Source organism: Salmo salar, chromosome 02 (genome assembly GCF_965601325.2).
Source record: "Salmo salar chromosome 02, fSalSal1, whole genome shotgun sequence".
In the NCBI taxonomy this organism is placed as follows: Eukaryota; Metazoa; Chordata; class Actinopteri; order Salmoniformes; family Salmonidae; genus Salmo; species Salmo salar.
This window is the reverse complement of record NC_138292.1, coordinates 7,932,501-7,947,530: the sequence shown is the minus strand read 5'-3', so window position 1 is coordinate 7,947,530 and position 15,030 is coordinate 7,932,501. Positions and strand designations below refer to the sequence as shown.

The window sequence follows — 15,030 nt, the reverse complement described above, 5'->3', positions numbered from 1 at the left end:
TCACCCAACTTATTGTGGGAAGCTTGTGGAAGGCTACCCGAAACGTTTGACCCAAGTTAAACAATTTAAAGGCAATGCTACCAAATACTACTTGAGTGTATGTAAACTTCTGACCCACTGGGAATGTGAGAAAAGTTATAAAAGCTGAAATAAATCATTCTCTCTACTATTATTCTGACATTTTACATTCTTAAAATAAAGTGGTGATCCTAACTGACCTAAGACAGGGAATTTTTACTAGGATTAAATGTCAGAAATTGTGAAAAACTGAGTTTAAATGTATTTGGCTAAGGTGTATGTAAACTTCCGACTTCAACTGTATATCTATATTTGCGTCCCAAATGGCACCCTATTCCCTAGGTAGTGCACTACTTTTGACCAAGGCCCATAGGGCTCTGGTCAGACCCTAAAGGTAGTCCAGACCGTATCTTTATGTGTCTGTATATTTATCTGTATGGTTTAAGCTCCAGGTTGTAGTTGCCGTAAGGTATATATCTAGGCTCTGGTTACCTTCCCCATGTCCTAACATTAAAGGAATAGTTCATTATTTTACAACATGACTTTAGCTGGTTCCTCACCCTGAAAGTAGTCCATGGGCCAGGAGAAACTGGAATCCATGGTGCAGTTATCTTTAATCAACCATTTTCAAACTTCAGCTAACTTTAGCCACCGCTAGCTACAAATCAATGGACGTGATGGGGGCATGTTTAGAAACAAATACTGTCCAAGTCACCTGACACTAACTCCATATTTGGTTTGATGTTACTTTAAGATGATTTGTCCATATAAAAAATAAACATGCTCACCCCCCCATCACTTCCATTGATTTTTAGCTAGCGTTTGCTAAAGTTCGCTTAAGTTTGTAATGGCTGTTTCTCCTGGCTCATAGGCTACTTTCAAGGTGAGGAACCATCTAACATCATGTTGTAAAATAGTGAACAACTCCTTTAACCATTAGGGGTTAAAGTGCAAAACTGACCCTAGATCAACATATAATGGGAGCTTTGCCCTGCACCAGATGGACTCAACCACTAATGTCATATATTGTAAGCTTTGTTGTGGTGCTTTGTGCCTGACTGGAATCTACTGTGATTTCTACCTCAGAGTCCCACTAGAGGTGAAATGGAAGTTGTCCAGTGCAGAGACGTATTCTAAGATGCGTCTGAAACTAGTGCCTAACTACCAGTACGACACTCACCAGGAAGCCAGCGCCTTCAGAGACAATATGGGTATGCCTTATGAGATGACAAATATACATCGCATGGTAGGACTTTAGGTGCTTGCCATGTTATGATGTCGTAGCCATGTCTACAAGATTTCAGTCAATTGCTTTTGTTGAGCAGAAGCAAGTTTCCAATCTAAATTGGTAGGTGATCTGTTTTCGTGTGCAGGTTAGTGCAGGGCACTGCTGTGTTTTGAAGATGTGTTTTAAAAATCTGTGTTCAGGTAACATTGGATTAGAAGACCTTTATTTTCCTAAGATTGGGGAATTCGTTTGGCATTAAGCTTCAAAACATCAGATAAAACAGAAATATCATTCTGAATCTCTGCTCAGGTAATATAGGTCTGTGAGAGTGTGTTCAGGTAATATAGGTCTGTGAGAGTGTGTTCAGGTAATATAGGTCTGTGAGAGTGTGTTCAGGTAATATAGGTCTGTGAGAGTGTGTTCAGGTTCAGTAGAATGTATTGTCTGTCTGCATCTCTCCACAACAGGAGCTGATAGTCCTCGCAGCTCAGAACCCCTCCCATTGGCTGTTGCCAAGGAGGCCAAAGTGAGTGACATGGAGGATGACCAGTTAGGAGAAGAGGACATTGTCTTTCTGGACAATAAGTGAGTGACTTGATCTCCACCCCCCTACCCACTCCACATATCAACCTCAGCACCAGTGACCTGATTGAACTAGTAAAATAATCAGCAAGCTGTTGGTTGAATCAGAAATGCTAGTGGGGGAATATTCATCTGATACATGTCTTTTCTCTGTCGGTTCCTCAGGGTGGAGGGGGAGGACGACAGTCAGAAGGAGAAGCTGGTTCTGTCGGAGGACTGTGAGCTCATCACCATCGTGGCGGTGGTTCCGGGTCGGCTGGAGGTCACCACACATCACCTGTACTTCTACGACGCCAGCAGCGAGAAGGAGGAGACGGAAGAGGGTGAGGACATAAAGACGTCTGGCAGTGAACACTATGGGGCAGTTTCCCGGACACAGATGAAATCTAGTCTGAGACCGTAAAGCTATATCAATGGAGATTCTCCACTCAGCAGGCTTCTTAGTCCAGGACCAGGCTTCATCTGTCCATAGGATCTGTCTTTGTGTATGCATCATTCCCCAGTTACAGTAAAGAACAGTCGCTGCTGACATCATGATACAACTGTCCACAGGATCTGTCTTTGTGTATGCATCATTCCCCAGTTACAGTAAAGAACAGTCGCTGCTGACATCATGATACAACTGAATCTGAAAGAGTTGATGTTGACAAACTTCTATCTATCCAGGAATTGGTTTTGATTTCAAGCGGCCCTTGTCTCAGCTGAGAGAGGTGCACCTGAGACGCTACAACCTGCGTCGCTCTGCTGTGGAGCTGTTCTTCATCGACCAGTCACACTACTTCATCAACTTCAAGAAGAAGGTGTGTCACTAGTCTAACTGCTAGATTCAAGGGCCTGAGGTCTTACTACAGTGAAGGCTAATGAGGGGAAGATGGCTCCCAGTAATGGCCGGAATGGAGTCAATGTATTGGTATCAAACACAAGGAAACCATGTCTTTGATGTGGCTGATACCATTCCGTTTCCAGCTGAGCCCATCCTCCGATTTAATGTGGCACCAGCCACCACTGTCTTTGTACCAGTGTTGAGCCCAATACCTGTAAAAGATGTGGAATTGTATCATTATTTGACACCAATGATAATGTGAAGTGATTTGAAAAGGACCAGTGTAAGAGACATATATAACCTGACCCCGACCTCCCTCCCCAGGTGAGGAACATGGTGTACTCTAGGATCCTGGGGCTGCGGCCCCCCAACCTCTTCTATTTTGGCTCCCGCTCTCCTCAGGAGCTCCTCAAGGCTTCTGGCCTCACACAGGTACAGCTGATAACTCCGTCTGCATCACAAATGGCACCCTATTCCCTATGTAGGGCCCATAGGGCTCTGGTCAAAAGCAGTGCACTATGTAGGGAATAGGGTGCAGTTTGGGATGTAACCTGTGTGTTACAACAGATAACTATTGATTCAGTAAGGACCTACTACCTCAGCCTCCTACCTCAGCCTACTACCTCAGCCTACTACCTCAGTAACATCTTAATGATTGAGTCTCAGATGATGATGATGTCAGACATGTCAACTAAACTAAGAGGAAACTGCTGTTTGTGTTTGTCATTAGAGATGGGTATGCAGAGAGGAAGCTAACTGTTTGTGTTTTGTCATTAGAGATGGGTATGCAGAGAGGAAGCTAACTGTTTGTGTTTTGTCATTAGAGATGGGTATGCAGAGAGGAAGCTAACTGTTTGTGTTTTGTCATTAGAGATGGGTATGCAGAGAGGAAGCTAACTGTTTGTGTTTTGTCATTAGAGATGGGTATGCAGAGAGGAAGCTAACTGTTTGTGTTTTGTCATTAGAGATGGGTATGCAGAGAGGAAGCTAACTGTTTGTGTTTTGTCATTAGAGATGGGTATGCAGAGAGGAAGCTAACTGTTTGTGTTTTGTCATTAGAGATGGGTATGCAGAGAGGAAGCTAACTGTTTGTGTTTTGTCATTAGAGATGGGTATGCAGAGAGGAAGCTAACTGTTTGTGTTTTGTCATTAGAGATGGGTATGCAGAGAGGAAGCTAACTGTTTGTGTTTTGTCATTAGAGATGGGTATGCAGAGAGGAAGCTAACGGTTTGTGTTTTGTCATTAGAGATGGGTATGCAGAGAGGAAGCTAACTGTTTGTGTTTTGTCATTAGAGATGGGTATGCAGAGAGGAAGCTAACGGTTTGTGTTTTGTCATTAGAGATGGGTATGCAGAGAGGAAGCTAACGGTTTGTGTTTTGTCATTAGAGATGGGTATGCAGAGAGGAAGCTAACTGTTTGTGTTTTGTCATTAGAGATGGGTATGCAGAGAGGAAGCTAACTGTTTGTGTTTTGTCATTAGAGATGGGTATGCAGAGAGGAAGCTAACTGTTTGTGTTTTGTCATTAGAGATGGGTATGCAGAGAGGAAGCTAACTGTTTGTGTTTTGTCATTAGAGATGGGTATGCAGAGAGGAAGCTAACTGTTTGTGTTTTGTCATTAGAGATGGGTATGCAGAGAGGAAGCTAACTGTTTGTGTTTTGTCATTAGAGATGGGTATGCAGAGAGGAAGCTAACTGTTTGTGTTTTGTCATTAGAGATGGGTATGCAGAGAGGAAGCTAACTGTTTGTGTTTTGTCATTAGAGATGGGTATGCAGAGAGGAAGCTAACTGTTTGTGTTTTGTCATTAGAGATGGGTATGCAGAGAGGAAGCTAACTGTTTGTGTTTTGTCATTAGAGATGGGTATGCAGAGAGGAAGCTAACTGTTTGTGTTTTGTCATTAGAGATGGGTATGCAGAGAGGAAGCTAACTGTTTGTGTTTTGTCATTAGAGATGGGTATGCAGAGAAATTTCCAACTTTGAATATCTGATGCAACTGAACACCATCTCTGGACGTACCTACAACGACCTGTCTCAGTACCCTGTGGTAAGTCCCTGTCCCGGAAACCAGGGAGGGAGGGAGGAATGAAATGAATGAACAGAAGAATCAACAAACAAATGAATCTGATCTGGTGTGCGGTCACCGTGAATGGCAGATGGCAGGAACAAATGAGCGAACAGCATTCATGCTGTAGTCCAGTCTAATCTAATGGTGTCCCTGGGTTGGGTTGGGTTGTATCCAGTTCCCATGGGTGTTGAGTGACTACACCTCTCCAGATCTGGACCTGGAGAACCCAGCCGTGTTCAGAGACCTGTCCAAACCCATCGGAGTAGTCAACCCCCGCCACGCACAGAACGTCAGGGAGAAGTGAGTACTGCAGTAACCTCGCACAGAGAACTCCAGGTCTGTGTCCCAAATGGCATCCTGTTTCCTATGCACACTATGTCACTATTTATAACCAGGGAATAGGTGGCTCTGGTCAAAAGTAGTGCACTATGTAGGGAAGATGATGCCATTTGGGACGCAGATCAGATCATCTCCAGTTCTGTTAAAACACCAAGCTTATCCTAGTACATGTGTTGTGTTATCTGAATTGAGTCTGTTATATTATGACCAGTATTATACACAGCCTACATGCTCCACAAATACACTGTGTTACTGCCTGTGTTTCATGTTGAATTCATTGTTGTTCCTGTTAATGCAGGGTACCATTTTAATCATTTTGTCTTGTCTGATCAGGTATGAGAGCTTTGAGGACTCAACGGGCACGATAGACAAGTTCCACTATGGAACACACTACTCTAACGCTGCAGGAGTCATGCACTACATGATCCGTATGGAGCCCTTCACCACCCTCCACATCCAGCTGCAGGACGGCAGGTACAGTAACCCTTCACCACCCTCCACATCCAGCTGCAGGTACAGTAACCCTTCACCACCCTCCACATCCAGCTGCAGGTACAGTAAACCTTCACCACCCTCCACATCCAGCTGCAGGTACAGTAACCCTTCACCACCCTCCACATCCAGCTGCAGGTACAGTAACCCTTCACCACCCTCCACATCCAGCTGCAGGTACAGTAACCCTTCACCACCCTCCTCATCCAGCTGCAGGTACAGTAACCCTTCACCACCCTCCACATCCAGCTGCAGGTACAGTAACCCTTCACCACCCTCCTCATCCAGCTGCAGGTACAGTAACCCTTCACCACCCTCCACATCCAGCTGCAGGTACAGTAACCCTTCACCACCCTCCTCATCCAGCTGCAGGTACAGTAACCCTTCACCACCCTCCACATCCAGCTGCAGGTACAGTAACCCTTCACCACCCTCCACATCCAGCTGCAGGTACAGTAACCCTTCACCACCCTCCACATCCAGCTGCAGGTACAGTAACCCTTCACCACCCTCCTCATCCAGCTGCAGGTACAGTAACCCTTCACCACCCTCCTCATCCAGCTGCAGAGCGGCAGGTACAGCAGGGGTGTGTGTGTGGGTGTATATTGGGTTGTTTGAAGACACGTGTGTATCAGGGTGTATGGAGCTGTGGAAGGGAGTGTGGTGGTGTTTGAAGTTGTATGGGGGTGTAACGTGTTAACCTAACATTTCAAAGTGTGTGTGTGCCTGTTACATTTGAACAGTGTGGTTCCTGGCCGTGTGTGTTGCAGGTTTGACTGTGCAGACCGTCAGTTCCACTCTGTAGCAGCAGCCTGGCAGGCTCGCATGGAGAGTCCCGCAGACGTCAAAGAGCTCATCCCTGAGTTCTTCTACTTTCCAGAGTTCCTGCAGAACATCAACGGTAAGTAGCACTAAGGCTGTGTTCCCTTCACATGAGGATGACGAAGGCTGTGTTCCCTTTACATGAGGATGACGAAGGCTGTGTTCCCTTCACATGAGGAAGACTAAGGCTGTGTTCCCTTCACATGAGGATGACGAAGGCTGTGTTCTCTTCACATGAGGAAGACTAAGGCTGTGTTCCCTTCACATGAGGATGACGAAGGCTGTGTTCCCTTCACATGAGGAAGACTAAGGCTGTGTTCCCTTCACATGAGGATGACGAAGGCTGTGTTCCCTTCACATGAGGAAGACTAAGGCTGTGTTCCCTTCACATGAGGAAGACTAAGGCTGTGTTCCCTTCACATGAGGATGACGAAGGCTGTGTTCCCTTCACATGAGGAAGACTAAGGCTGTGTTCCCTTCACATGAGGAAGACTAAGGCTGTGTTCCCTTCACATGAGGATGACGAAGGCTGTGTTCCCTTCACATGAGGATGACGAAGGCTGTGTTCCCTTCACATGAGGATGACGAAGGCTGTGTCCCCTTCACATGAGGATGACGAAGGCTGTGTTCCCTTCACATGAGGACGACTAAGGCTGTGTTCCCTTCACATGAGGATGACGAAGGCTGTGTTCTCTTCACATGAGGAAGACTAAGGCTGTGTTCCCTTCACATGAGGATGACGAAGGCTGTGTTCTCTTCACATGAGGAAGACTAAGGCTGTGTTCCCTTCACATGAGGAAGACTAAGGCTGTGTTCCCTTCACATGAGGATGACGAAGGCTGTGTTCTCTTCACATGAGGAAGACTAAGGCTGTGTTCCCTTCACATGAGGAAGACTAAGGCTGTGTTCTCTTCACATGAGGAAGACTAAGGCTGTGTTCCCTTCACATGAGGAAGACTAAGGCTGTGTTCCCTTCACATGAGGATGACGAAGGCTGTGTTCCCTTCACATGAGGATGACGAAGGCTGTGTTCCCTTCACATGAGGATGACGAAGGCTGTGTTCCCTTCACATGAGGATGACGAAGGCTGTGTCCCCTTCACATGAGGATGACGAAGGCTGTGTTCCCTTCACATGAGGACGACTAAGGCTGTGTTCCCTTCACATGAGGATGACGAAGGCTGTGTTCTCTTCACATGAGGAAGACTAAGGCTGTGTTCCCTTCACATGAGGAAGACTAAGGCTGTGTTCCCTTCACATGAGGAAGACTAAGGCTGTGTTCCCTTCACATGAGGAAGACTAAGGCTGTGTTCCCTTCACATGAGGAAGACTAAGGCTGTGTTCCCTTCACATGAGGAAGACTAAGGCTGCTGTGTTAACAAACTCACTCTGGAGTGTCAAAGTGCGCTCTGGGAACTGTCAAACCAGAGTGCTCTATAATCTGAGTAGATTTCCAGGGTGTATTTAGGAAAGCATCCTAAGTGGAATGCAACGATGTTATGTTAATTCATATTCACAAGTCATTCCTTACACAGTATATCAACACAACAGAAATATGGCCTATCATAGTGTTTCATAGAGCCTCATACCCTACCAAATGTTGGATAGTCTGTTTATGTAGCTGAGGAAGGATTGACTGTCTCTGTGTGTGTTTACTGCAGGGTTTGACCTGGGCAGTCTGCAGATGACCCAGAACAATGTGACTGATGTTCTGTTACCACAATGGGCCTTGTCTAGAGAAGACTTCATCAGGAAACACAGGAAAGCTCTGGTGAGGCCTTCCGCCTTGAAAAATAATCTATGGGAAACGCTGGTGCAACCCCCACAGCCATGCTACACTCTGATTGGACACATTTTAATCAAGTAATCAAATACATTTCCTTTTACAAATGCATTTGTCCCTCAACATGGTGTAGGAGTGTGAGCACGTTTCCTCTCACCTCCATGAGTGGATTGACCTGATCTTTGGCTGCAAGCAGAGAGGGGAGGAGGCGGTGAAGGCCCTCAATGTCTTCTACTACTGCACCTATGAAGGTAAGGAGAGTCCCGAATGACACCCTATTCTCTATATAGGTCACTAATATTGACCAAAGCCCTATGGCTCCTAGTCTAAAGTAGTGCACTATATAGGGAAAAGGGTACAATTTGAGACTTCTCCCAATGTGATATGAGGAATAGGAGTGGGTGAGAGAGCTCTTCCCTCCATCCTCACTCAGACACCACAATGTATACTAGGTACATTTCCATATCAGAGTTGCACAATAGACTTCTATTCTGGTCTGTTCTATTCTGGTCTATTCTGGTCTGTTCTATTCTGGTCTGTTCTATTCTGGTCTATTCTGGTCTGTTCTATTCTGGTCTATTCTGGTCTGGTCTATTCTGGTCTGTTCTATTCTGGTCTGTTCTATTCTGGTCTATTCTGGTCTGTTCTATTCTGGTCTGTTCTATTCTGGTCTGTTCTATTCTGGTCTGTTCTAATCTGGTCTGTTCTATTCTGTTCTGGTCTGTTCTATTCTGGTCTGTTCTATTCTGGTCTGTTCTAATCTGGTCTGTTCTATTCTGTTCTGGTCTGTTCTATTCTGGTCTGTTCTATTCTGGTCTGTTCTATTCTGGTCTGTTCTATTCTGTTCTGGTCTGTTCTATTCTGGTCTGTTCTATTCTGGTCTGTTCTATTCTGGTCTGTTCTATTCTGGTCTGTTCTATTCTGGTCTGGTCTGTTCTATTCTGGTCTGGTCTGTTCTAGTCTGGTCTATTCTGTTCTATTCTGGTCTATTCTGTTCTATTCTGGTCTGTTCTGTTCTATTCTGGTCTGTTCTATTCTGTTCTGGTCTGTTCTATTCTGGTCTGTTCTGGTCTGTTCTATTCTGGTCTGTTCTGTTCTATTCTGGTCTGTTCTATTCTGGTCTGTTCTATTCTGGTCTGTTCTGGTCTGTTCTATTCTGGTCTGTTCTGTTCTATTCTGGTCTGTTCTATTCTGGTCTGTTCTATTCTGGTCTGTTCTGGTCTGTTCTATTCTATTCTGGTCTGTTCTATTCTGTTGTGTTCTATTCTGGTCTGTTCTATTCTGTTGTGTTCTATTCTGGTCTGTTCTATTCTGTTGTGTTCTATTCTGGTCTGTTCTATTCTGGTCTGTTCTATTCTGTTGTGTTCTATTCTGGTCTGTTCTATTCTGGTCTGTTCTATTCTGGTCTGTTCTATTCTGGTCTGTTCTATTTATTATATTCTGTTATTTTGTGTAGGTGCGGTGGATCTGGACGCCATAGCCAATGAGACGGAGCGCAAGGCCCTGGAGGGCATCATCAGTAACTTTGGACAGACGCCCTGTCAACTACTCAAGGTGTGTGTGTGTGTGTGTGTGTGTGTGTGTGTGTGTGTGTGTGTGTGTGTGTGTGTGTGTGTGTGTGTGTGTGTGTGTGTGTGTGTGTGTGTGTGTGTGTGTGTGTGTGTTTGACTGAATGACACTGTTGATCAGTCTGTGAATCTGACTGTCTGTAGCTCCCTGTCTGGGTGTCTGTCTGTAGCAAGCTGTCTGGGTGTCTGTCTGTAGCTAGCTGTCAGGGTGTCTGTCTGTAGCTCCCTGTCTGGGTGTCTGTCTGTAGCTAGCTGTCTGGGTGTCTGTCTGTGGCTAGCTGTCTGGGTGTCTGTCTGTAGCTAGCTGTCTGAGTGTCTGTCTGTAGCTAGCTGTCTGAGTGTCTGTCTGTAGCTAGCTGTCTGGGTGTCTGTCTGTAGCTCCCTGTCTGGGTGTCTGTCTGTAGCTAGCTGTCTGGGTGTCTGTCTGTGGCTAGCTGTCTGGGTGTCTGTCTGTAGCTCCCTGTCTGGGTGTCTGTCTGTAGCTAGCTGTCTGGGTGTCTGTCTGTAGCTAGATGTCTGTCTGTAGCTAGCTGTCTGGGTGTCTGTCTGTGGCTAGCTGTCTGGGTGTCTGTCTGTAGCTCCCTGTCTGGGTGTCTGTCTGTAGCTCCCTGTCTGGGTGTCTGTCTGTAGCTCCCTGTCTGGGTGTCTGTCTGTAGCTATCTGTCTGGGAGTCTGTCTGTAGCTAGCTGTCTGGGTGTCTGTCTGTAGCTAGCTGTCTGGGTGTCTGTCTGTAGCTCCCTGTCTGGGTGTCTGTCTGTAGCTCCCATCTGGGTGTCTTTGCTAGCTGTCTGGGTGTCTGTCTGTAGCTAGCTGTCTGGGTGTCTGTCTGTAGCTAGCTGTCTGGGTGTCTGTCTGTAGCTCCCTGTCTGGGTGTCTGTCTGTAGCTAGCTGTCTGGGTGTCTGTCTGTGGCTAGCTGTCTGGGTGTCTGTCTGTAGCTCCCTGTCTGGGTGTCTGTCTGTAGCTAGCTGTCTGGGTGTCTGTCTGTAGCTCCCTGTCTGGGTGTCTGTCTGTAGCTCCCTGTCTGGGTGTCTGTCTGTAGCTCCCTGTCTGGGTGTCTGTCTGAGCTCCCTGTCTGGGTGTCTGTCTGTAGCTATCTGTCTGGGTGTCTGTCTGTAGCTCCCTGTCTGGGAGTCTGTCTGTAGCTAGCTGTCTGGGTGTCTGTCTGTAGCTCCCTGTCTGGGTGTCTGTCTGTAGCTACCTGTCTGGGTGTCTGTAGCTCCCTGTCTGGGTGTCTGTAGCTCCCTGTCTGGGTGTCTGTAGCTCCCTATTTGGGTGTCTGTAGCTACCTGTCTGGGTGTCTGTAGCTACCTGTCTGGGTGTCTGTAGCTACCTGTCTGGTGTCTGTAGCTACCTGTCTGGGTGTCTGTAGCTCCCTGTCTGGGTGTCTGTAGCTCCCTGTCTGGGTGTCTGTAGCTACCTGTCTGGGTGTCTGTAGCTCCCTGTCTGGGTGTCTGTAGCTCCCTGTCTGGGTGTCTGTAGCTCCCTGTCTGGGTGTCTGTCTGTAGCTCCCTGTCTGGGTGTCTGTCTGTAGCTCCCTGTCTGGGTGTCTGTCTGTAGCTCCCTGTCTGGGTGTCTGTCTGTAGCTCCCTGTCTGGGTGTCTGTCTGTAGCTCCCTGTCTGGGTGTCTGTCTGTAGCTCCCTGTCTGGGTGTCTGTAGCTCCCTGTCTGGGTGTCTGTAGCTCCCTGTCTGGGTGTCTGTAGCTCCCTGTCTGGGTGTCTGTAGCTCCCTGTCTGGGTGTCTGTAGCTCCCTGTCTGGGTGTCTGTAGCTCCCTGTCTGGGTGTCTGTAGCTCCCTGTCTGGGTGTCTGTAGGTCTCTGTCTGGGTGTCTGTAGCTCCCTGTCTGGGTGTCTGTAGCTCCCTGTCTGGGTGTCTGTAGCTCTCTGTCTGGGTGTCTGTAGCTCTCTGTCTGGGTGTCTGTAGCTCTCTGTCTGGGTGTCTGTAGCTCCCTGTCTGGGTGTCTGTAGCTCCCTGTCTGGGTGTCTGTAGCTCCCTGTCTGGGTGTCTGTAGCTCCCTGTCTGGGTGTCTGTAGCTCCCTGTCTGGGTGTCTGTAGCTCCCTGTCTGGGTGTCTGTAGCTCCCTGTCTGGGTGTCTGTAGCTCCCTGTCTGGGTGTCTGTAGCTCCCTGTCTGGGTGTCTGTAGCTCCCTGTCTGGGTGTCTGTAGCTCCCTGTCTGGGTGTCTGTAGCTCTCTGTCTGGGTGTCTGTAGGTCTCTGTCTGGGTGTCTGTAGCTCCCTGTCTGGGTGTCTGTAGCTCCCTGTCTGGGTGTGCTGTAGCTCCCTGTCTGGGTGTCTGTAGCTCCCTGTCTGGGTGTCTGTAGCTCTCTGTCTGGGTGTCTGTAGCTCCCTGTCTGGGTGTCTGTAGCTCTCTGTCTGGGTGTCTGTAGCTCCCTGTCTGGGTGTCTGTAGCTCCCTGTCTGGGTGTCTGTAGCTCTCTGTCTGGGTGTCTGTAGCTCTCTGTCTGGGTGTCTGTAGCTCTCTGTCTGGGTGTCTGTAGCTCTCTGTCTGGGTGTCTGTAGCTCCCTGTCTGGGTGTCTGTAGCTCTCTGTCTGGGTGTCTGTAGCTCCCTGTCTGGGTGTCTGTAGCTCTCTGTCTGGGTGTCTGTAGCTCTCTGTCTGGGTGTCTGTAGCTCTCTGTCTGGGTGTCTGTAGCTCCCTGTCTGGGTGTCTGTAGCTCCCTGTCTGGGTGTCTGTAGCTCCCTGTCTGGGTGTCTGTAGCTCCCTGTCTGGGTGTCTGTAGCTCCCTGTCTGGGTGTCTGTAGCTCCCTGTCTGGGTGTCTGTCTGTAGCTCCCTGTCTGGGTGTCTGTAGCTACCTGTCTGGGTGTCTGTAGCTCTCTGTCTGGGTGTCTGTAGCTCCCTGTCTGGGTGTCTGTAGGTCCCTGTCTGGGTGTCTGTCTGTAGCTCCCTGTCTGGGTGTCTGTCTGTAGCTCCCTGTCTGGGTGTCTGTAGCTCTCTGTCTGGGTGTCTGTAGCTCTCTGTCTGGGTGTCTGTAGCTCTCTGTCTGGGTGTCTGTAGCTCCCTGTCTGGGTGTCTGTAGCTCCCTGTCTGGGTGTCTGTAGCTCTCTGTCTGGGTGTCTGTAGCTCCCTGTCTGGGTGTCTGTAGCTCCCTGTCTGGGTGTCTGTCTGTAGCTCCCTGTCTGGGTGTCTGTAGCTACCTGTCTGGGTGTCTGTAGCTCTCTGTCTGGGTGTCTGTAGCTCCCTGTCTGGGTGTCTGTAGGTCCCTGTCTGGGTGTCTGTCTGTAGCTCCCTGTCTGGGTGTCTGTCTGTAGCTCCCTGTCTGGGTGTCTGTAGCTCCCTGTCTGGGTGTCTGTAGCTCCCTGTCTGGGTGTCTGTAGCTCCCTGTCTGGGTGTCTGTAGCTCCCTGTCTGGGTGTCTGTAGCTCCCTGTCTGGGTGTCTGTAGCTCCCTGTCTGGGTGTCTGTAGCTCCCTGTCTGGGTGTCTGTAGCTCCCTGTCTGGGTGTCTGTAGCTCTCTGTCTGGGTGTCTGTAGCTCCCTGTCTGGGTGTCTGTAGCTCCCTGTCTGGGTGTCTGTAGCTCCCTGTCTGGGTGTCTGTAGCTCCCTGTCTGGGTGTCTGTAGCTCCCTGTCTGGGTGTCTGTAGCTCCCTGTCTGGGTGTCTGTAGCTCCCTGTCTGGGTGTCTGTAGCTCCCTGTCTGGGTGTCTGTAGCTCCCTGTCTGGGTGTCTGTAGCTCCCTGTCTGGGTGTCTGTAGCTCCCTGTCTGGGTGTCTGTAGCTCCCTGTCTGGGTGTCTGTAGCTCCCTGTCTGGGTGTCTGTAGCTCCCTGTCTGGGTGTCTGTAGCTCCCTGTCTGGGTGTCTGTAGCTCCCTGTCTGGGTGTCTGTAGCTCCCTGTCTGGGTGTCTGTAGCTCCCTGTCTGGGTGTCTGTAGCTCCCTGTCTGGGTGTCTGTAGCTCCCTGTCTGGGTGTCTGTAGCTCCCTGTCTGGGTGTCTGTCTGTAGCTCCCTGTCTGGGTGTCTGTAGCTCCCTGTCTGGGTGTCTGTCTGTAGCTCCCTGTCTGGGTGTCTGTAGCTCCCTGTCTGGGTGTCTGTAGCTCCCTGTCTGGGTGTCTGTAGCTCCCTGTCTGGGTGTCTGTAGCTCCCTGTCTGGGTGTCTGTAGCTCCCTGTCTGGGTGTCTGTAGCTCCCTGTCTGGGTGTCTGTCTGTAGCTCCCTGTCTGGGTGTCTGTCTGTAGCTCCCTGTCTGGGTGTCTGTAGCTCCCTGTCTGGGTGTCTGTAGCTCCCTGTCTGGGTGTCTGTAGCCCTGTCTGGGTGTCTGTAGCTCCCTGTCTGGGTGTCTGTAGCTCCCTGTCTGGGTGTCTGTAGCTCCCTGTCTGGGTGTCTGTAGCTCCCTGTCTGGGTGTCTGTCTGTAGCTCCCTGTCTGGGTGTCTGTCTGTAGCTCCCTGTCTGGGTGTCTGTAGCTCCCTGTCTGGGTGTCTGTAGCTCCCTGTCTGGGTGTCTGTAGCTCCTGTCTGGGTGTCTGTAGCTCCCTGTCTGGGTGTCTGTAGCTCCCTGTCTGGGTGTCTGTAGCTCCCTGTCTGGGTGTCTGTAGCTCCCTGTCTGGGTGTCTGTAGCTCCCTGTCTGGGTGTCTGTAGCTCCCTGTCTGGGTGTCTGTAGCTCCCTGTCTGGGTGTCTGTAGCTCCCTGTCTGGGTGTCTGTAGCTCCCTGTCTGGGTGTCTGTAGCTCCCTGTCTGGGTGTCTGTAGCTCCCTGTCTGGGTGTCTGTACGTCTCTGTCTGGGTGTCTGTAGCTCCCTGTCTGGGTGTCTGTAGCTCTCTGTCTGGGTGTCTGTAGCTCTCTGTCTGGGTGTCTGTAGCTCTCTGTCTGGGTGTCTGTAGCTCTCTGTCTGGGTGTCTGTAGCTCCCTGTCTGGGTGTCTGTAGCTCTCTGTCTGGGTGTCTGTAGCTCCCTGTCTGGGTGTCTGTAGCTCCCTGTCTGGGTGTCTGTAGCTCCCTGTCTGGGTGTCTGTAGCTCTCTGTCTGGGTGTCTGTAGCTCTCTGTCTGGGTGTCTGTAGCTCTCTGTCTGGGTGTCTGTAGCTCCCTGTCTGGGTGTCTGTAGCTCTCTGTCTGGGTGTCTGTAGCTCCCTGTCTGGGTGTCTGTAGCTCCCTGTCTGGGTGTCTGTAGCTCTCTGTCTGGGTGTCTGTAGCTCTCTGTCTGGGTGTCTGTAGCTCTCTGTCTGGGTGTCTGTAGCTCCCTGTCTGGGTGTCTGTAGCTCTCTGTCTGGGTGTCTGTAGCTCTCTGTCTGGGTGTCTGTAGCTCTCTGTCTGGGTGTCTGTAGCTCCCTGTCTGGGTGTCTGTAGCTCCCTGTCTGGGTGTC

The 15,030-nt window shown here is 49.4% G+C and overlaps 1 protein-coding gene across 1 annotated transcript in view; it reads left to right on the top strand.

Annotated features, from left to right (window-relative positions):
• Positions 1-15,030, top strand: part of LOC106573589 (neurobeachin-like protein 2) — a 138,038-nt gene that overhangs the window by 108,467 nt on the left and 14,541 nt on the right. The window contains exons 34-45 of the mRNA XM_082968540.1: positions 1,105-1,229; positions 1,714-1,831; positions 1,994-2,151; positions 2,495-2,628; positions 2,976-3,083; positions 4,604-4,699; positions 4,896-5,020; positions 5,393-5,533; positions 6,322-6,452; positions 8,034-8,143; positions 8,289-8,406; positions 9,612-9,709. Of these exons, the coding sequence (XP_082824666.1) occupies positions 1,105-1,229; positions 1,714-1,831; positions 1,994-2,151; positions 2,495-2,628; positions 2,976-3,083; positions 4,604-4,699; positions 4,896-5,020; positions 5,393-5,533; positions 6,322-6,452; positions 8,034-8,143; positions 8,289-8,406; positions 9,612-9,709 (1,462 nt within the window). The remainder of the gene's footprint in view (positions 1-1,104; positions 1,230-1,713; positions 1,832-1,993; positions 2,152-2,494; positions 2,629-2,975; positions 3,084-4,603; positions 4,700-4,895; positions 5,021-5,392; positions 5,534-6,321; positions 6,453-8,033; positions 8,144-8,288; positions 8,407-9,611; positions 9,710-15,030) is intronic.